The sequence below is a fragment of the Genypterus blacodes genome, unplaced genomic scaffold (genome assembly GCF_046128005.1).
Source record: "Genypterus blacodes isolate CSIRO-AG114 ecotype Tasmania unplaced genomic scaffold, CSIRO-AGI_Gbla_v1 ptg000214l_1, whole genome shotgun sequence".
NCBI classification, from domain to species: domain Eukaryota; kingdom Metazoa; phylum Chordata; class Actinopteri; order Ophidiiformes; family Ophidiidae; genus Genypterus; species Genypterus blacodes.
This window is the reverse complement of record NW_027467013.1, coordinates 1,043,568-1,064,078: the sequence shown is the minus strand read 5'-3', so window position 1 is coordinate 1,064,078 and position 20,511 is coordinate 1,043,568. Positions and strand designations below refer to the sequence as shown.

Here is a 20,511-nt window from a genome sequence, read left to right as displayed (position 1 = left end):
GCCATTTCTTTATTTATGATACTGTTAAACCCAGAAGGAGAAATCTGAGGTGTCATTCATTCTCATTCAAAAGGAAAAGCCCTGGAGCCAGTTGGGGTTTAGTATCGTGCTCAATGAGACTTAAGCAGGGCTCATTGTTATTGTACATGGCTGCACCTGAACCTTTTGTTTGCCACTGTTTTAGGACCCTATAAAAGGGGAACTCCATTGATTTCACCCATCAGATTCAGGTTAGTGGTCACGTTGAGGCACCGTTTAAGACAGCAAGTATGAAACTAGAAAGCCACTTCTGCGTTTTGGGCTGTTCCCGACCCAGCACAACCCAGAACCGACCCTCAGAGTGACCTACAGAAGCCGTTACCACAGTAGCTTTCACATGTGCGTCCCATGACTAATACACTCTGATTCTGAGTCTGATGTGTAAAACCTGTCCTTCTGTAAAGGTTGTCACACTTTTATAAATGTACCGCATGAGGACATCCTGAAAGTCACACAGATGTCATTCTTCTGAGCGGAGACACAGAGATGCTCCTGCTGTTGTGTTTTGTCCTTATCTCACTGCATTTGTTGGGCCACATCATCACACCCAAGCCACACTAAATTGATTCAATGTCTGTTAGGGCCCCCCACACCCCCCCTCCAAGGAAAGTTGAAGTTATTTAACTGAAAACATTTTCACATGGTTTGGGACCTCCAGCAGTAGAACATTAGTAAAATAAGACTTTGATTGAACCACAGTCTGTTCCGTACATGTTGTACTTTTTCACATTCACGTCGTCCAGCTGCATTGGTAAACCAGGCTTACAGTGAATCCATCCACTGACTGATGTATTTTGTGTTGATGCCGTTTGTGTTGATGAGAACATGTGAGTGCGTGCATAAGCAACCGTGTGTACTTAAGTGTTTCATCTAAGACATTTACGACCAAGTCCTTTGTGAAAATCAGTACAATGATCGTCCTCTTGTTACGGCAAATATGTGGAAAGCCTTCAATTTGCATTTGTATGCTTTTCTCTCCCTTTCACTGATACTCTCTTTACATAAATATATATATTCGTCTCAGTCAAACACATCCATCTACACAGTCGGTACACCGCATATAAAACTGAACAGCGACTCATCGATTACAGCCACAACAACAAACAGCAAACAGCAAACCAAACACAGAAAAGTTGCAAATAAGCGATATTTGATAACTATCTATGTTTTTGTTCTGTACTTCTAACAAATCTTATCATAAAAAGTTTCTCACCTTTTTGAAAACTTGTCGGCTGACACTGAAACAGGAACAGCTCGAAGGTCTGAAACCCCAATAGTTCAGTAAACGTCCCCTTGAACTGAAGGCCCTTTAGTCCAGCAGCCTGGTGTCCTGATCACAAAGCTCCACAGCTCCAGAGACTCTGACAAACAGCTTTTGTCCCGTGCACGACAAGACTGTGTGACTTTCCTTTATATTATTTCATTCAAAAACACACAATTCACAAAAGTCAAGCGTACACTCAGCTGTACTTTCTAACGTGCCTCCAAAAATGTGCTAACTAACAGCATCGGGCTCTGAAGCTTACTGAAATAGATGCTAATGGGGTCATCGCTCTAACATAATGATGTCATCAAGCAACACAACAAAGCATAACAGTGATGCCAGGCGAAGCACAAGAACCAAATCTAAAATGTGAAAGGCTCTGAGAAAAGTATTCAATCATTTGTTGAGGTGGTTGCTCTGCAGAGGGATGACCGTTTTGTGCTTAGCCACTACATTTACTGCTCTCGTTCATTAACTATAGGTGTTAGAAGATATTTGCGAGGCCCGTATTAGAAAGCCAGGTCGTGCACACCGAGGTTACTCAACGGTCTGAGCGTCCTCCATAATGATGGCTCCATTATTACTTCCTCACTAAGTGGAAGATTGTCTGCTACTGTAGACAGCGTGAGTGAGCTCAAATGAACCCGTCGCTCCCTGCTTGTGCCTCATCATTAGCGTTGTTTACTCCGCTCGTTTGGTTTCGTGACAAGCGTCTCTGTAGAGTTCAGTCTAATGAACCCTTCTATCGCCGGGCATATGGCTTATAAGTTTAGCCAGGGGATTCAAACCCTGTAATTCTGTATTTTTTTAATCAGAAGTAGCACAATATGTAGGCGACGTATCTGACAGTTTCTCCTACTTAAGTGATGAATTCAAGGTAACCACCTGAGTCTAAATTTAGTTGCTTTTGTGGAGCATGAAATGAGGATGAGAGGAGACAGGAGTGTGTTTGAGTCCAGAGTACGTTTACAAGTGAGGGGAACCGACCAGAACGGGAAAGGAAGGCTTCTGATTTCCACTCGTTACTGAAATGTCGACACTCAATCTTTCTTCTTAAAATACACATTTGTAACGTATCCCTTTTTTTACACATCCTCTCTTACTTTATATCACATTACATCATATAACAGGAGATTGTGAACAGCAGCACAGTAACACAAGTAACCAGCCTGTATTCTGTTGCATTTTGTTGTCAAATGAATGAACCGTTGGAGCCTTTGTCACCCATTTATGCAGATGATAACTTGACTTACCTCTTCTTCGTCTTTAACACCAGTGTGAGATCGCTTTCATGCTTTGTGTTTTCTAACCTTGGTCATCTGTTTGAAGTCTGACTCATGTGATGGATTGAATGGAGGAGTTGGACCTGACAGTGACTGAACAGCCTGCATATTATTGCCAGCTGGTTGAAGGATTAACCCTTATAATGTGTCACCGGGTCCTCTGGTGTGGCTCTCATCCAAAACCACTGATAACAACAACAAATGACTATTAATTGTCCCCATTTTAAATATCTTTTTATCGTCCATGCTCTGCTGATTTGAATGGAATTTGCATGGCAGGATGTGGCAGCTAAGCTTTGTCCAGGCTTCAGTCAATTAGCTCTTTGTTTGGTGACATTTTACCCCAGCCAGAGGAATGTTGGATGAAGGCTCTTCCCCAAGATACTTGTGCCATTGTTGCTTCTCAGGGAAAATGGACTTCGGTAGTAGGGAGCGTAAGCCACCAGTCGGTTTCCTCAAACATCAGAACCATGGCTGACAATCTGAACCTCAGACGCTTCAATCAGTTCAGATGTCTCCACTGTGTAGCTCCACGCAAGCTAATGTACAAACTAACAAACATTTAAATATGTTTTACATCCAGTCCATGACTTAAGATGGCGCTGGCGAGGCTAAACACACTCTTTGCATATGTAACAGCAAGCGATGAAGCACTGACCTCTCTGCTGCTGGGCAAAATGTTTAAAAACGTTACAGTACAAAGTGAGCCGTCCTGAAATGAGTCTGAAACAACCTGCATCATGGATTCACAAGGCTTATAATGACCCAGGATTAAGCATCTACGTGATCGTCTTGTAACAACCACAAGTTTGTCAGGACATTAGTGGTTTGTTGTGCTGTGCTGTGATCTGGTTCTGCCTCGTTGTGAGGTCGGCCTCGTCCTGCTGCTTAGAGGCCCGTAATCACAGTGACAGGATTTAAGGAGATTAAGCTCGTGATTAATTAAGTCCAGGGTGGACATTCCCCAACATGCTAACTGGCTTCATATGGAGCGACAGGCAGACAACACTGGCCTTTCCCTTTCACAGCAGCTGGAACTGATTCTGTACATTTACATTAGAAAACCTGCGACAAAATACGGCCGACGAGAATTTGAGCTAGGTTCACATTACAGACCTTAATGCTTTTCTCAGTCAGATCCAATCTTCTTGTCTTGATGCTTCACATTCATGTTATTAAGTGACCTGCATCTAAAGTATCCCATGTCTGAACAACAGCGGGGGGGAAAAAAAGGGAATTTGCACTACAGTCACATAATAAAAATGGAAACGCTCCTCTGTCATTTCTCTAGCTGTCCTGTCCGGCTTGGCGTCCCGTCTATATATATCTAACATATTTACAATCTCCTCATCTCTCCACTCACGCCCCGTCTAGCGCTCCTCCCGACGTTGATTTGATTTTTGCCGAGGTGCCGACACTCACGCAACGGCGATCGGCGCCTCCGCAGAGAAGCGATGGTAAAACAATAGAGCACATGAATTCTAATCAAAGTCTTCACGCCGCAGCCATATAGCTAAAAACAAAGAGTGTAAACGTCATAGAGTTCTCATCCGCAGCTCATAACAACAGCCTGCACAGCCAATGGTTCAATAATGTAGTAAAAAGCGTGTACACTGTGAAGTACTTCTGACTTGTCCTTCCTTATTAAGTCAAGGAGAATGTCTCTATTAAATAGACTGGGTGGAACACATCATCTAAATTGTCTCAGCATTCTGTCTCGCACTAGCTTATATCCTAGTTGGCTTAACGCAGGGCAGGGATGATGACGCCAAAGGATCTGAATTATAAATGTGTGTGTGAGTATGACTGTGCAGAGAGCCGCTCGGTGGACTCGGGGTGTTTTCCTAACACTTTTTCATAGAGCTTAAAAATAGAAGTCGTTCGTCTGACGGAGAGGAATCTTGACCTTTTTAAAAAAAAACCTGCTGTAAAGATTTAAGACGAGATTTAATGAAGATGTAATTTACAAACCGCAGCTTTTACACTTTGACTCTTCTGCTGTTTCAAACCGCAACACCGGGATGAAAAGGATGATGTATTGATTAAATGTTTTTGTAAGCTTTTATGTTGAATCGTTGTCCTCCCGCCCTTGTAGGAGTCCAGTAAAGCTCTCAAGTGTCCTATATTAGTTACTTTCATCTCGCCGTCGTCCCTGTTGTTCCTTTTTTGACAGCTCGCACAATCACACAGGCTCACGCCGATTTTGCGGTTGTCAGTCTGGAGCAACGGCACAATGACTGACGATTACGACCAACGCTCTTATCTGGTATTGCCTAACTTAACGGGTATAAATCGGTGTGTATAACCTAGTTACCTCTGACCTTTGCCCTTACAAGTGTTGGCCTCGACGCCGGATTGTATCGATTCGGTGTCCTCGCGCAATTGCAGTCATCATCATAGCGGTAATTAGACGTTCAGAGATTTATGTTACAAACGCGGTTCCGGTGGGATGACCTCAAATCTTCCCCAGTGGAGGTCGTGACAGCCGTACATCCTCGCGGTGTTGTGCCACACGTCGGGGCCTAATTGTGAAGCTTGAATGCATGGGAAATGTAAATTAGACATAATGTGTGCAGTGCAATTACTTCTGTTTACCCGAGGAGGCCATTTGGCTGTTGGCCTCGTGTCAGCAGGCCTCAATCAATCAATATGTTCAGTGGTTCTCTGGTCAAGAACCGCTCATGCAGTCGTAGTGGGGTTGAACATATGCCCCTCTGTAATCATGAAGACTATCAATCTTATAGCAAACATTATGGCTTGTTCTGTACTCTGCAGTGCACCTGGGAGGAGCTGCACCCTCTGTTTGATCGCTGATGGTCCCTCTTAAAGTCTCACACTGATACACAGCAACATCATGATGGAATTACTGAGGCGACGGTGTCATTTTCTGCCCGTTGTGTTTCAGAGGAGCAGTGAGCCGTGAGTGTGAGGAGCGTTGCTGCAGAGGATGCTCCGGTGCTGAGGGGAGGACCAATGAGCCACCGGGCGTCCGCCATGTCTCACCACCACCAACATTACAACAGAGGCCCCCACGGCCGCACCGTCAGCTACGAGGAGAGGAACGCCGCTCCCATCAACAAGACCGCCACGCCGGTGCACAAAAGCGCCTCCTCATCTTCCTCTTCCCAGCGCGACAGCCGGCAGGTAATTGCCAAGCCGTATACAGTAGAGCATCCGTCTTAAGTTTAGTTAGGAGGCGTACTGGGGGCTTTGGATGAATGTAACAGCTGAGCGGAGGCAATATTAGACGACAGCGGATGTTACTTGGGGTTGCTGCAGTCTTTTGTCAGTGCCGTTCCTCCCCTGAGACTTTCTGGAAGAGGAAAATAGACAAACACAACAGGGCCTGCCAGGGAAGTGTAAACACACACACGCATTCAGCAGTCACTTTACATGAATCATTAAACTCAACCGTTATATTTAAGAATTATTATAATGCTATGATCTAGTCGTTTATCAGAGACATGGCTGTCATCCTCCAGTCTCACACTGAATTAGACTATTTTGTAAAGCAAAGTCAGCAAACCTACATGTGTATTACTGCAGATGTAGCTGTACTCTTCTCAGCCATTGTGTGTGTGTGTGTGTGTGTGTGTGTGTTTGTGTGTGTGTGTGTGTGTGTGTGTGCGTGCGTGTGTGTTCAGAAGTCCCAAATTTAAAGACAACCGCTTTGCTTAATCAATCAGTTGATGTCACTAAAAAAAATATTGCAATTGATGAGTGATTGCAAAGCCCTGAGTTATGACTCCATTTTAATGAGGGAGTAATTATGTATACCCATAAAAAAAGAGCATAAAATTGACTTATCGATGAAAAATGTTCTTAGTCAACAAAGACTCCAGCAGTAGAGTGGGGCCGAAGAGACGGCAGTGTGTATTCCTTGCTCCCATGATGAAAAGCTTGCAGAGGCGCAGAAAGCAATGAATTAGACGCACTCATATCTCTCCACTCGCGGGACCCTGGCAGGAAGTGGTCTGGAAGCCCCCCCTCCTCCGCTGCTCCTTACCTCATTCGGCTGCTGTGTCACTGTTGCCAGACAGTAACAAGACACCCGAGCTGGAATCTGTGACATCACAGCTTTTCCGTTGGTCCAGGGTGATGAATATTTCATGAGGGACAGGTGGAGGCTTGGTGCTCCACTGCACATGTGACACCCGCATAGAGAGGCTGTGTGTGAGCCTGGTGTGTGGGAGAAGGGTCTCTGAGGAGAGCAGGGTGCAGGTTTGGCTTATGGTAAATATTAGGCAGAAATTAACCCTTCCAACCACTCAGGTCACTGTTCTGTTCTGTTACTGCGTCATCTTGTCTCGTTCATAATCTAGAAGCCCGGTCTGAACGCTACAGGCTACTGACGCATGTCTTTATCATATGGTTTGACAGGATTAATTAATCAATCACTAGTTAACATGGTAGATAATTGGAAAGTAACAAATGTCCTTGATTTCATGCATGCGAGATCCTCAGCAGTGTACAGTTGGCATTAGTGACACATTAAGAATTGAACTTGGATTGAGGTTTTTGGCGTTGTAGCTGTTTGGTGTATTTGATACAGTAAAGCGATCCTGATACGTGATCAACTACAGAGGCAGGGGTATTGATTGAAAAATACAGTTAGGATTACAGATCCTCTTGTATTCACTTCTAGTGTGTTCCACGGTTTATCTCACGGTCACAGGAAAGGAAAGGACGATCTGCAGATACACTGGGGAGAAACCACAGCGCCCGCCTGCTTTAACGGCTTGTTACAGATTGCATCACAGGCCCCGCGTTGCTTCATTCATAAAGGTGTGATACTGGCTTTTGAAAGAGGTTGGAGATATGGAACTTCCTCTTAAAGGTGCCAGGTAAGCAATTCATAAAAACACACCGTCACGCAAAAATTAAGAGCCGCTTAAGTCTGGCTGCCAGGTTGAGCCGAGTCAGCAGGATGAAGTGTGGCTCTCAAATATGCAGCAGCTCATTAACAGGCTGATTGTTATTGGCTTTTACCTGTGACACTCCTCACAATGCACCAGCAGTAATTGAAGGATGGTGTCTAAGGGACGTGAAGGGAACAGATCTTCAGTTACGACGCCCCCAGAGTTCATTAATATCATTTAAAGCTACACCTACGTCTTCTGCGGTTATATTAATCCGTGTCATTTATCCGTAGCATTACACTGCACCGCTGTCCGCATGGAGTTTACAGCGTTAATCCTATCTGTGTGTTGCTGGGGAGTCTCTGGGGAGCTCTGCACTGTAGACCCACAGAAAAGACCTTAGTGAGCTTGGCCGGGCCTCTGGGTTTGAGGAAAAGTGAGAGCTGAGCATTTTGCAGGGGGAGAGCCTTAATGAGATCCAGCCCCCATTTTCAGATCGATAAATGTCACTTTCTCCTTTGCTGACGACCACTGTTCACTCAGGAGTGCAATTAGAGGCGCCACCTGGAGCAACGACACACACACACACACACACACACACACACATACACACACACATTCTTGCTCACCAATTCAATCATGATATTGTTTGGATCAAGATATTGAATGTTGTAGGCCTGCAAACCTTTCATCTTCACACACACGCCATTTATCACTTCTCTCTCAGATAAGATAGTGTTTCCCAGAGATGGTAGGAGGGAAAGATAGAAGCACAATGTGTTCCTGATGAATATCAAAGGAGCGCTCCCATGATAGCAGCTGCCTAAATTATGACATTGGAGAGATGAATGATGTCGTTATTCACAACAAACGGAGATAGCTGCTGTTTTCCTGAGCGGATGGCACTGGTGGCAGATGAAGAAGCACCGATGCTGACAGTAAAATAAATCCAAATGGAATAAAGAACCCCATATTTGACGCAAACACTGAGGTGTGTAAAGGCATCACATCGTTTGAGGAGACCAAGAAAGCAACAAAGCTCCAAAGGGACGATCGTGGGGAAGGCACCCGCACCTTGGCCTTCATACTGAATATCCGTAAGCAAAGGCAGCAAGTAGTGCGACTGAATGGAATGGTGGAATGCTTGATAGCATGTTCGTACACGGAATGGAGCATAATTACAACTCAGATAGATTTGGAACTCAGTCATTATTGGTCATGCCTCTGTGTTTTTATGACTGCAGTCTGAAGAAGCGTGTGTGTTTGAGCTAGAGGAGACTTGTTACACCACCTCTCATTCACATCATCAGTGTCTACGTGAAGAGAGTAAGAGAAACTTGTCATCAAAACTGGAGCTGCTGCACCGATATTTATAGTGCTGATTTAGCCTAATGTGTCCCCCTGGACTGTTTGTCCTTTCTCTGGCTCAGGGAGACCTTAACTGTAATAGTTCCACTCACTGCAGTGGTAAGAGGTGCTCAGTACAGAGTGTCCCTGCAAGTGAGGGGAACCCACATCATCTGGCCCGTGCAATAATCAACCAACTAATAGGGTTGATACACTTCACTAACAGATGTTTTAATGTTTAATGTTTTAATGTATTGGGATCCGTCCGTGTAGTTCCACTGATCAATCCTCATCAAAGGAGCCGGAAAGCAAATGCTCTGCCGCATACTGGAGCTGGCTGTTTACTTTCTATGCGTGGTTGTGATCTTAGAAAAATTGCTTGGATAAGTGCAATGATTTGTCAATTTGGCAGCAAAGGCTTTATGTTTTGCAGCCTATAACAAATAGGAAAGCTTATCGGGACGGGCTTTTCTTAAGCTGCTGCCTGATGTTGAGGGAGGGGGACTCGACGTGAGCACAGGCCGTTCAGTTATGAATGAGGAAACATTGATGTATTGATCGTTTCTTTGGCATTTATGCAGCATTATACTATTGACTTGTTCAGCCCAGAGTGCCCCTGAGTGAAATGAGCAGTTTTCTACCTTACAGTATGATTGCTTTGGAGAGTGAGGAAAGGAGGAGCTGCAGTTGGCGAAGGAACATCACCTCATTACAGACAGAACCCCCCCCAAATTCTGTCAAAGAAAAACTGTATCATTGCCCATCTCTACTGGAAATGAATGCGATCATAACACCAAACCCCCCAGTAGTGATTCCTTAAAAATCCCTTACATATCAAATAATCAAATATGAATGTCTTATTTTTCTGAGACCCCAACAGGAGAGTCGATGGATGAATCAAAAACTTACTTAAGTCAACACACAGAGACACAGCAGTTGTCTGTTTGCCAGTACGGTGTGGTGCCCATGATCATTATCTGTAACCAGGCAGTTAACCTTGCCTGTGTCTCAGCTTTGTCCCACCAGTAGGGCAGCGGTGTAACGTCACACCTGTCCTCACCTGACCCCGCCGGGCTCCATCTGCTCCAGAGGAATCACATTGCTTTGCTGTGCAGACCCAAGAGCCGAGTCAGGAGAAAGCTAATGGAGTGGAAATGCTGAGAGAGCGGCAGGAACTTGAATGGAGCGATACTTCTTTAAAATGTGTGGCACGGTGAAAGAATAAAGAAGTGTTAAATGTTTCTTTGTTGTTTTCCTCCGCCTGGCATCAGACTGTGTGTGTGATGGGAGCATCTTGTCCTTTTTATTACAGCAATTGTAGTGTGTCTCCTTCCTTTTGCTCACAGCCTTTTCTTTCTGAAGGACTGAATGGATTAGTTCTGACACAGCACTGTGTTTCGTGTTCGTCTCCAGGAAGCAGACAGCTGGGAAATCATTGAGGGGCTGAAGATTGGTCAGAGCAACGTCCAGAGGCCCGATAAACACGAGGGCTTTATGTTGAAGAAGCGGAAATGGCCACTGAAAGGCTGGCATAAGGTATGAAGCAGTGGCAATGTGAGACGCAATGACTTCTTCTGCTCAAAGACGCTTTCACACACAGCCACACTTTGAATGTTAAACAGTCTGTTGCCTAAGAGAAGTTCCTCTTTTTTGTCCACCTTGCTTCACGCTCATTTGGCCTTTTTCGCAAGAAACTACTGCACATTTCTTCTGGATTGCAACGTTGACGTGCTGTTTAACAAGACAAATATGAACGTCAGAGGAAATCTGCCTCAGTGTAACACACAGTGCCAACGTCATACACTATTGAATTTACAGATTGAATCTTTGCTTGAAAACATGTCTCATTTGTGCGTATTTCCTCCCCAGCGTTTTTTTGTTCTGGATAATGGTATCCTGAAGTACTCCAAGTCCCCCATTGACGTGAGTAACCCTGACTCTGACCCACAGGCCCAGGCAGCACAGTCTGCCTAGCATTAGCTTAGCATGACAATGAATCAGCAGAAACATGAGCAAAGGGGTGGGCACGATGTTGTTTGCAGGGTTTCTACATTCGTTACACTCAGAATATGGAAATTCTGTAACCTTTGAAGTGTTCTGGGAAACCACGATACAGCCCAAACTTTAGGATATGTCATTGTAATTTCATAATAGCAAATATAATATGATTAAATACTTAAACGCAGCATTATTTCAGATCGTTTCCTCAAGCTACTGCCAAATATTTATTAGATAGCAAGTAAGTAAAACCTCTCATTGTCAGTTTGAACTTTCACTTTGTCCACGGGCTCAAGTTTGACTGAAAGATTGATGTACATAATGTGTGTTTGTGAAGAATTTAACTGCATTACACCCAAATGTATGTGTGTACATCACTCAGATCCAGAAAGGCAAACTGCATGGCAGCATTGATGTTGGCCTCTCTGTCATGTCCATCAAGAAGAGAGCCCGTCGCATCGACCTGGACACTGAGGAGCATATCTATCATCTGAAGGTAACCATGACGGGAACATTGCAGCGCTGATAAACAGAAGTCCAGTGGATGACGTAGGAAACCTCACATCAATCTCTCTGCCCTTTCGTCTTAAGGTCAAATCCCAAGACATCTTTGACGCCTGGGTGTCCAAGCTGCGGCACCACCGGCTGTACCGGCAGAATGAGATCGTCCGATCCCCCCGGGAGACCGCCATGCGAACGTTTCCTCCCGCAACTGCCATGGAGACGCCCCAACCTGCATCTGCTGTCACACATGAAGCCAAGGTGCCCTCTCACGCCATCAAGGCATTGCTTACACCGCACCGTCGGTTAGATAGCTGACTAATTTATGTTAAAGTAAGTCACATCTGTCTGGGTCTTACCTAATTAGCCCTGAGTTGACATTTGTGGATCAAACTGTGGATTTGATTGTAACTTGGTCCTGTTCCAGTATAAAATCAAAAAGAAGGTTCAGTTATTTATTCAAGGATATGTCACGGGGAATAAAGGTCTGCTAAATCTTCTTTTCATTAGAAAATGTGGTACAAAGGCAGCGTCTAGAAGTGAGGAGATCAAATTCGCAGAACCGTCTCAATAATAACCTGCAGACCTTGTATGGGGCGCAGATAATTTGTTCTGCTTCTTTGCTGTCACGATCACCCAGAGCCAACAATGTAAGATGACGTGCAATGTTTTCCTCTCAGTGCGCTACAGTTCCTTTTCTATGCAAGCAGAATCTGAGAGCTAATTCAGTATGAAAGGAGGGAGAGTTATTCGTGGTGTAAAGAAAGCAGAAGAAGAGCAGGAAAGCAGCTTTGTGCTCCAGTCTGTTTCTAAATTGTTGCTCTCAGTGTGGCCCTGGACTGGCTCCTGTACAATGTGTCTAATTGCTAGAATGATGTCCTGTAAATGTGTAGCCAGATACAATATCTGTCTAATGCAATAACGCTGACTGGGTTTGTAATTGCATCCAGATCATTAGGATACCAGACAGGGATGCTGGTCTAGACTGTTTCAGTCAGGCTCAGTGTGAAACCCTGGTTGTTGTCACAGAGTCTGGACCAGGTGTAAAAGTGTCTGGACAGTGCAAAGTGGCCTGGGATGTTGGCTCTGTGACTCACACAGGCCATTAAAGGTGATCAGCTGGATCTGGATTCAGAGCAGCTGGCTGTGGCCTGATAAGGTTTCCTAGAACAATCTACCTCCCAGTCAGAGTAAACCGCAACATCAAAGAAGGAAGGAAAAACAATAGAAGGAGGTTTAGACATCTCTGATTTCATATTGTTTACATTTGTCTAACATGGTGGTCCTCATTCTGTTCTTTATGGGCCACAGCACTGCACACTTTACATCTCTTTCTGCTTTAGTCACAACTGATAACCTAGATCAGGTGTGTGTGTGTGTGTGTGTGTGTGTGTGTGTGTGTGTGTGTGTGTGTGTGTGTGTGTGTGTTTTGGTGGAAACCAGGTCTTCATTCTGATACCTCCCTTCAGGCCACAATTGGCCTAAATAGCAATATTTATCAATATTTTAGGTTTTGTCACCGGGTCCAGCAGGCACATTTAGCTCTAATGACGTAGGTTCATTTCATTGAAATTAAATCAGAATCTTAATAAAACATTTCATAATCAACTTCATGAACCAAATTTCCACAAATAGGCTGAGGTTGGAGCCTGTGAGATGGTCTAATGAAGCAGCTCTCCATCGGGGTTACATTATAGCAGCAAGTATTCATATATTCCGACGCATCCTTCCTGTTATGTTATTTTCAGCCTGCTATGTAACAGCACATTCTTTCATACACATCATAGGTACGTTATAGAGCCCAAGAGCCTTTCACATCAACCAATCCTGGTTCCTAAATATTTGTCTTCTCTCCTTTCTTGCCTTCCTTCCCACAAAGTCATTGCCACCTTAACACAGTCAAAACTAATGAAACCACTCCTTAATTGAGCATAACACAACTCAATCCCTGTCTTTCTGTGGTGTTCCCTGCTGCAGGTGAAGCCCTGCAGCTTGCTGTGGCAGCCCGTGGCCCCCAGCAGCAGCAGCGGCAGCAGCCTGCCGGCCTCCTACAGTAACGGTCAGAGCAAAGTGGCCGCTTGGCTCCAGGAGTCAGAGGAGATGGACAAGTGCGCAGAGGGTAAGTTCAACACGGCTCCTTATGCTGGGAACAAATCAGATTTAAGAAAGCAGGGGGATGAATTATGCCTCCTCATACCTCTCCCATAACTCTGTCGCACCTAAACGGAGGATTGATGAGCGTTATGTGGGACATAACTCTGTGTGTGCTGGCCCGCGCCTGTGCAAATGTGTTCCCAGAGCTCGCACGCTGCCAGTCCAACCTGACCGAGCTAAGCAGGTTACTGCAGAGCCTGGAGATTCTACAGAGGACGCAGTCAGCACCCAATTTCACTGACATGCAGGTAAAGCAGACACACACGTAAACACACACGTGTACACACCAGCACTCACAGAGGCATGTACACACATATAAAGATGGAAGGATAAGGTGCTGTGTTTTCTCTATTGATGGTGCAATGCAGTTTGTGTTTCACCGTTTGTGGTTTCATTCTGCAATTCATTGTGAGATGTGTGGGTGTAGTGTGTGTGTTTGTGTGTGTGTGTGTGTGTGTGCACTTAGTGTAGGTCTGTGTGTGTAAGTGTGTGTGTGGAGATGCTCAGATGCTCTTAATAATGAGACTGAGCATTCCTCAGTCTTCACCTGCACTGTTAGCGTAGCCAGGCTGCATTGAGCCGTGGGTTTCTTCAGTAATCCCTGCCTGCTGCTCTCCATCTGATCACTATCTGTCAGATTGCACTTTATTTTTCATATCAAGCTTTGGGCTGAATTGCGTTCGTTCACCTCACACACCTTCCATTTGCCGTGACATTTTTCTTTGCATCTCATTTGAGGGAACGATGTTTTTGTTGACATTTCATTGCAGCCGAGTCGCGTGTTGACTGTTGCTTTACGCGTGATTGTGTTTGTCCTATTAACCACACTTTGCATGTTTTGATCCACGTTTGCCACATAGACCAATTGTGTAGAATTGTCAAAGAAAGAGAAACGCTTGAACAGAAGATGGAGAACAAAAAGTGTCGGCAAAGACTCAAAATTCCAACTCCAGGTACTCCTTTCAGATTTCTACTCTCTCTTTGTGTTCTGTATAGACACAAACACACAGAGCTGTCTAACATGTAGCTAACACTCGCCTGCAGACATATGAAGGACACAGTATCCTTGTATTTGAAAGCCTTGTTGCACAGAGGGGCTGCTTTAGAGCACGGGAACCATTCAAGGTAGCAGAGGATGGCCAGGTTGTAAGAGATCCTTAAGCTACTGGGAGGTCACAGGTTTTAGTGACCTTGAGATAGATTCTCAACCTTTTTAAAAGAGAAATTCTAAAATGTATTGGTTGTTTTGGAGCACTATTCATCGGGTGAACAAACAACTGGGTCAGGGCTTTTGTGAATTTCATTTGCAAGGTCAAGGAAACGTGCCTCAACAACATCACAAGTGTTACTTCCTGTTTGAGGTGGAGACTACAAAACTGAAGCCAAACTATTTTGTATTCCTCATTAATGACATCGCCCCTGTTAATCCCCAAGCAGTATTGTGCTGGAGTCGCAGTGAAATTGCATTTGGTTGAATTCAGCTTCCAACTATCCAACTCATCCATTCCCACTTCTCTGGATCTGGGTGACAGAGGCAATATGGTCAACCAAGTAGCCCAGATGTCCCTCATTTTCCCAGACCAGATGGGATATATAGTCCCTCCGGTGTGTTCTGGTTCTGCTCTGTGCTCTCCTCCCAGTGGGACGTACGTGGCACAGCATGCCTATGTACAGTTGTTTGTTTCCACTCGCTGAATAGCACTCAGGACTTAATCTGATGTTTAAAAAAAACTCTTTAATTGGTTTATTCTTTTTTCCAATACATTGTTCTTCTGCACAGCACCTCACATTCTCTGTTTTGGTTGTCTTGGCCTGAATAATAATAATAACTATATTGCATCTTTGCTAATTGTCCGTTTTTATTTTCCTCTTTAATAGGTGCTTTCTGAAAAGACAAGTAGTGTTATCATCACATTGTTTGCTTTTATAAACCGGCCCTCGTGTTAGAAGCAGCGTAAAGCTCTTCTACCTTCATTGGCAGATTATCAAACATACAATTACAATTCTCTCAGTAGTCTATCTTGGGGATCTCTGGAGGTCAAAGTTCTTATGTTTTGACACTCATCAGCAATTTAAGACGAGACGAGACAAGACAAGACGTCTTCAAGGAAGTCCAGTAAGGACATCCAGGTGCCTCTGGGTAGATATCTGATGACCTGGGTGTCGTGTGGAATCACTAACAGAGTGATGCCACCACAATCCCCACGTGGCTCCCTGGCATCACAATTAGTTCAGCTTGTTAGCCGCACACCTCCAGTAACATTGTGACTCCCATGTGATTGACAGTGGTCCTATGTGCCGTCCTTCCCCCGTCCAGGTCCCTCAGTCTGCCAGCATGTCTCCTGTCCGCCTCCATTCATCCAACCCTAACCTGTGCGCCGAGCTGGTGGACTTTCAGCCGCCTGTGGTACGGCTGACGGACAGTGCGGAGTGTGCGGGCGACTACATTAAACTTCAAGAGGACTTCTGCACCATTGCGCAGAAAGGTAGACAGGCAGCATGCATGAGTGAAGCCCCAGGGTCTGATACATGAATACGAAATAGAGAATAAGGGAGGACAAAGCAATTAAAATGAGTCATATTATAAATGAAGCTGTCTTTTTTTGTCCTGTCTGCAGTCCACTCTCTGCTGAAGTCAGCCTTCAACACCGTGGCCATAGAGAAAGAAAAGATCAAGCAGATTCTGTCTGACCAGGAGCAGACAGACCAGTCGTCCCAGATCAACACTCTCAGGAAGTCTCTGTCTCAGGTAATGAGCTGTGGCCGAGCATTACCCATGATGCCTGGCTCCATTAATAAAGGTTTTTATAATCCGAGCTGTTCTTTCTTTAAGGTATGATGCTGTTAGAACATAATGTCAGGGGGGAAGAACATTACCGCGGGGGGAATGACTGCCATGACTCCACGGTGTCTCTAACACTCTTGACTCACAGCCGTTTTGTAGCTGTCACGTCAGAAGATGAGGCTGTGCGGTGACGGGGCTGTCAGGGAAAACACGCTGGGGATTGTTTATTCCAAGCAGTTGGTGTAATCTCGTTTCAAAAGATGAGAGCGGACGCAACTGTGTCGTGAAATTCGTATCATCCTCTCCCATATTAATTGGAAAGAGAGAGGGTAGCGTGCCATGCAGTTCATTACCTCGCCTCCTCAGGGCCCCCTCTCTCTCTCTCTCTCTCTCTCTCTCTCTCTCTCTCTCTCTCTCTCTCTCTCTCTCTCTCTCTACCCCGGTGATTTAATTGGACTGTGCCTCTGCTAACATTTGACATCATTTTGCAGAAATATGCCAGCTGCTTTATTTCCACTTTGTCGCCAGTTTGATGGCAGAGCCGCCCGCTGTAGAATGGGGGTCAGGTTTGTTAAGCCAAATATCTGGGCTGTAGATAGCGGCAAGGCGCAGTTGCTATAGCTACACAGGGGACCGCTGGAGTGACCTCACCTAATAATATGGTGAAATGGGGTCTGATTTTTTTGGAATACGTTCTAAAAGCATCATACTATAATCAAGCTATACAGTAGATACAGAGAGAAATGAATAAATGATTTAATTGTGGTTCTCAAACTGTGGTTTATGGACCACAGGTGAGTATTTGAAAGGACCCGGTTTTGAAAGTGGAAATTAAGATCCAAACAATTGTAAGATATGAAAACTGTATGAAAAACTGGCAAATTATTCACAACTAAATGCTGAACGTGAATTGTTGTCATTGGTTCTAAACGGGCCGAGCCTTCCTGTTGTCGGGCATCATGAACATGTTGCTCTCTGACTGTGAACCTCTGGTTGTCCCACACATGCAGACATGAGGTTTTTCTGTGGTTTCTCATAGAGTTGGTGGCTTGTTGGTGAAGTGGTACGTAGATTGTTTAGACTTGCACAGAGGTGGTACTTTTCTGGTTGGACTCCCTTGATTTAACAACGCTCACCAGGGATCGGAACTTAACCGCCGCTTATTCTATTATTCAGGCCCTGTCCCAAAACGCAGAGCTGCGAACACGACTCAACCGCATCCACTCAGAATCTGTCCTGAGTGAACAAGTTGTCAGTGTGAACATCATCTCCACGCCCGACGAGGTGAGCATAATGCTACAACACGGCTGTCAGCTCAGGTAGTTGGAGTCTTCGCTTCCTGCATTTGTCAGCTGCAGTATTGATCCCTCCCCTGACAGAACGACTGTCTGTAATCGTGACCTTGTTTTCAGACTTAAAAGAACATTATTTTATGATAAGGTTGACACCAATGTTAATGGGAAAATGACCAATCACAAATGGACGACATCTTGTCCTCTGGCAAGGACACACACGCTGCAGAAAGGAACTGTTCCTGTCTAGAGATGGGGTTCACATTTTAAAATCTTCTGGCTCTCAATGAGTTAAAGATCTAACGTTGTGTTCTGTATCAGAGACATTCATTGACAAACTGGGTCTCCCTTTGAAAGCAACAACTCCACTGATTACAACAAGCCCACTTATGCCTCAGTCAAGTGAGAGTAAGTGCCTCCTTTATGTTGAGAACGTGTTTGTCAGTGGACCGGACAAACAATCTGACCGGTACAGCCGATCAATCAATACACGCCCAGGAGTAAAACAAGCCACGCCACGCCCGCGTCTTTCCAGGGCTCGTAACGGCAAACTAGTTATGTCCCATCTGCCAGTCGTCAGTGTGTCTCCCCACGCGGGCTTCACCGGCAGTCAGACCCGCTCCTGTGTGAAGCTGCGGCACGGGAAACCTGCTGGGGTTAGAGCCGATGAAGATGTTTGTAACCACATGTGGGTAGGAGCTTCCTGCCTGTGTGTGGAGCCGTTTGGAGAGGAGAAGCGGGTGGAAAGATGTTCAAATAATGATAAATATGTAGTAGAATGACTTAGAAAGGGTTTTTATGGACAGCATAACATTGAGGAACAGCTTTTATTATTATTTAAGTGATGATTTGGTTGCTTTGGTTTATAGATTCTCTGTATTTTGGAGATGCTTACTGAAATCAGTATATATTCAGAGCCAGTTTTAGCTTTCAACTTACAACTTTCTTACAAATATAGAGTCGTTTGGGAGGAAGTCACTAATAGCTTAGTTTATGAGCGGGTGAGATAAATCAATCCCACTGTGCTGTGTTGATAGAAGTAAGATCAACACGCCGCAGGAACATTTAAAGTGTTTGTGTTGAATTATGCCATAGACGTGCATCAATTATTCAGGATGTTGAGATGATGAACAGTTGGGAGATATCTTTGTCTGCATGTGGGGGAAAGTGCAGTGATCCTTACATCCTTTGTGTTTGTCTGCAGGCCGGGGAACAGATGGGAATCCCCCTGACTCAGCAGGCCTCTAATGAAAGCCGACTCTCCATGTCGGAGTCTGTGTCCGAGTTCTTCGACGCCCAGGAAGTGCTCCTGTCCGCCAGCTCCTCCGAGAACGAGGTACGCCACCGAACCGGGGCTGAATGACGGTGGGTGGAGGAGGAAGGGGTTAAGTTTCTATTGCCCTGCTGCTGGGAACCCAGATAAAAAACGTTGCTGATGAGTGTGCGGGAGCTGCAGTTAGTCAGCAGATAATGGGAGCAGCGTGAGAGGTGGAGATAGCAAAACAACAGGAAATGCAGACAAATCCTCGGGAGGGGCCGCTCGCCGCTCCGTCCCCCAGGCTCCATCCCTCAGCCCCGGACTCAATCGCGTCCCTGAAAGCGCAGCCGCTCTGGCCCTCGCGATAAGACACGCGGCTTTAAGATGAGGAGTTTAGCTCATCGCTCCGAAAACAATGACGTCCGTCTCTCCCACACACACGCAAATAAGAACACAGAGCTGGAAATGCAGGTAGTCTCTGAAGAGCCATTAAGCTTTGTTGCTGCCCGGGCCATGGAGACAGATTGCCCGCTGATAAAATTCATCAGCCGAGTCCTCCAAGCTCAAACTGCAGACCTGGATAACCTCAACCAGCAGCAGGGATGGAGTCCATTATAGCAAGTGGCTACAATGGGATGGCTTTCACTCAATTGCTCAATTGTGCTTATTTTATATATACACACACACACACATATATATATATATATATATATACAGAGAGAGAGAGTGAGTGTTCCCCTGGGTGGTACAGAGGGAAAGTGCTCTCTCTCTCCTGGCCCACAAGCCACACTTCCGTCAAACGTTAGATTGAAAACGCACAGAAACACAACTTCACTTTTCCATTCAGCATTATGTCTTTATTGTAAATGTTCTACCTTTACCTTCACCCATGTTCCTGTATTCTACTGATGAGGTCCGTAGTCATGGAGACGATATTTAGGGCTTAATACGTGAATTTATAGCCGTGTTAACATTTAGGTCGACATTTTGTAAATCATAACATTTTCCGCCAAAAACTGCACGGATGAAAAGCTAATTTGTCATCGTTAGGGGCAACAGGAGAAGCGGTCATTCCAAAAGCAGCTGGGTCTCCTCTTATGATTACTGTAGTGGTACAAATCTCTGGCATCTGCTGCAGTTTGTTAGCCAGTGGCAAACTGCAGTAAGTGCGTGTGTGTGTGTGTGTGTGTGTGTGTGTGTGAGAGGCTGAGGCCATCCGCTGTGTGTATCAGAGTATGTGTGAGTCCTCTGCCGCACTGAGTGCTTTTGCTCTGTCCCTGTTCCCCTCACAGGGCTCAGACGATGAGTCATATGTCAGTGATGTGAGTGATAACATTTCAGAGGACAACGCCAGCGTGACTGATAATGTCTCCAGACAAAGTAAGTCCAGCACGGCGCCCGCTGTAAAACCACGCCAAGCATCCATCCGTCCATTCTTCACAGGTAGAAAAGATTGAAAAATAGTGTTAACTAGGAAGGAATCCAACTCTGAGGATCAAACCTGCAGACTGCTGTCAGGTTCATTAATATGAGCCAGGCTGTGAGAGTGAGTGAGAGAGGAAAGGTGGAGATAAAGTTCATGTAGCTCTAAACTGGTGCCATCTCACATCGTATGTCAACTATGGAATGATTTGACCTACTTGAGAGGCAGATTAGCGTTCTACCATCAGCATCCATCACACTACAAACCAACAAATAAAGGAATCCATTCAATAACAACACCTCCACTTT

At 45.2% G+C, this 20,511-nt stretch overlaps 1 protein-coding gene across 4 annotated transcripts in view; it reads left to right on the top strand.

Annotated features, from left to right (window-relative positions):
- Window positions 1–20,511, top strand: part of osbpl6 (oxysterol binding protein-like 6) — a 28,674-nt gene that overhangs the window by 2,082 nt on the left and 6,081 nt on the right. For 2 of the 4 annotated variants that reach the window (XM_076170079.1, XM_076170080.1), the window contains 13 exons: window positions 5,492–5,730; window positions 10,206–10,328; window positions 10,662–10,715; window positions 11,173–11,286; window positions 11,382–11,552; window positions 13,269–13,410; window positions 13,590–13,693; window positions 14,306–14,398; window positions 15,763–15,931; window positions 16,064–16,194; window positions 17,407–17,514; window positions 18,727–18,858; window positions 20,073–20,160. In XM_076170079.1, coding sequence (XP_076026194.1) covers window positions 5,560–5,730; window positions 10,206–10,328; window positions 10,662–10,715; window positions 11,173–11,286; window positions 11,382–11,552; window positions 13,269–13,410; window positions 13,590–13,693; window positions 14,306–14,398; window positions 15,763–15,931; window positions 16,064–16,194; window positions 17,407–17,514; window positions 18,727–18,858; window positions 20,073–20,160 — 1,600 coding nt within the window. In that variant the 5' untranslated portion in view covers window positions 5,492–5,559. The remainder of the gene's footprint in view (window positions 1–5,491; window positions 5,731–10,205; window positions 10,329–10,661; window positions 10,716–11,172; window positions 11,287–11,381; window positions 11,553–13,268; window positions 13,411–13,589; window positions 13,694–14,305; window positions 14,399–15,762; window positions 15,932–16,063; window positions 16,195–17,406; window positions 17,515–18,726; window positions 18,859–20,072; window positions 20,161–20,511) is intronic. The other 2 variants (XM_076170081.1, XM_076170083.1) reach the window with 2 other exon arrangements.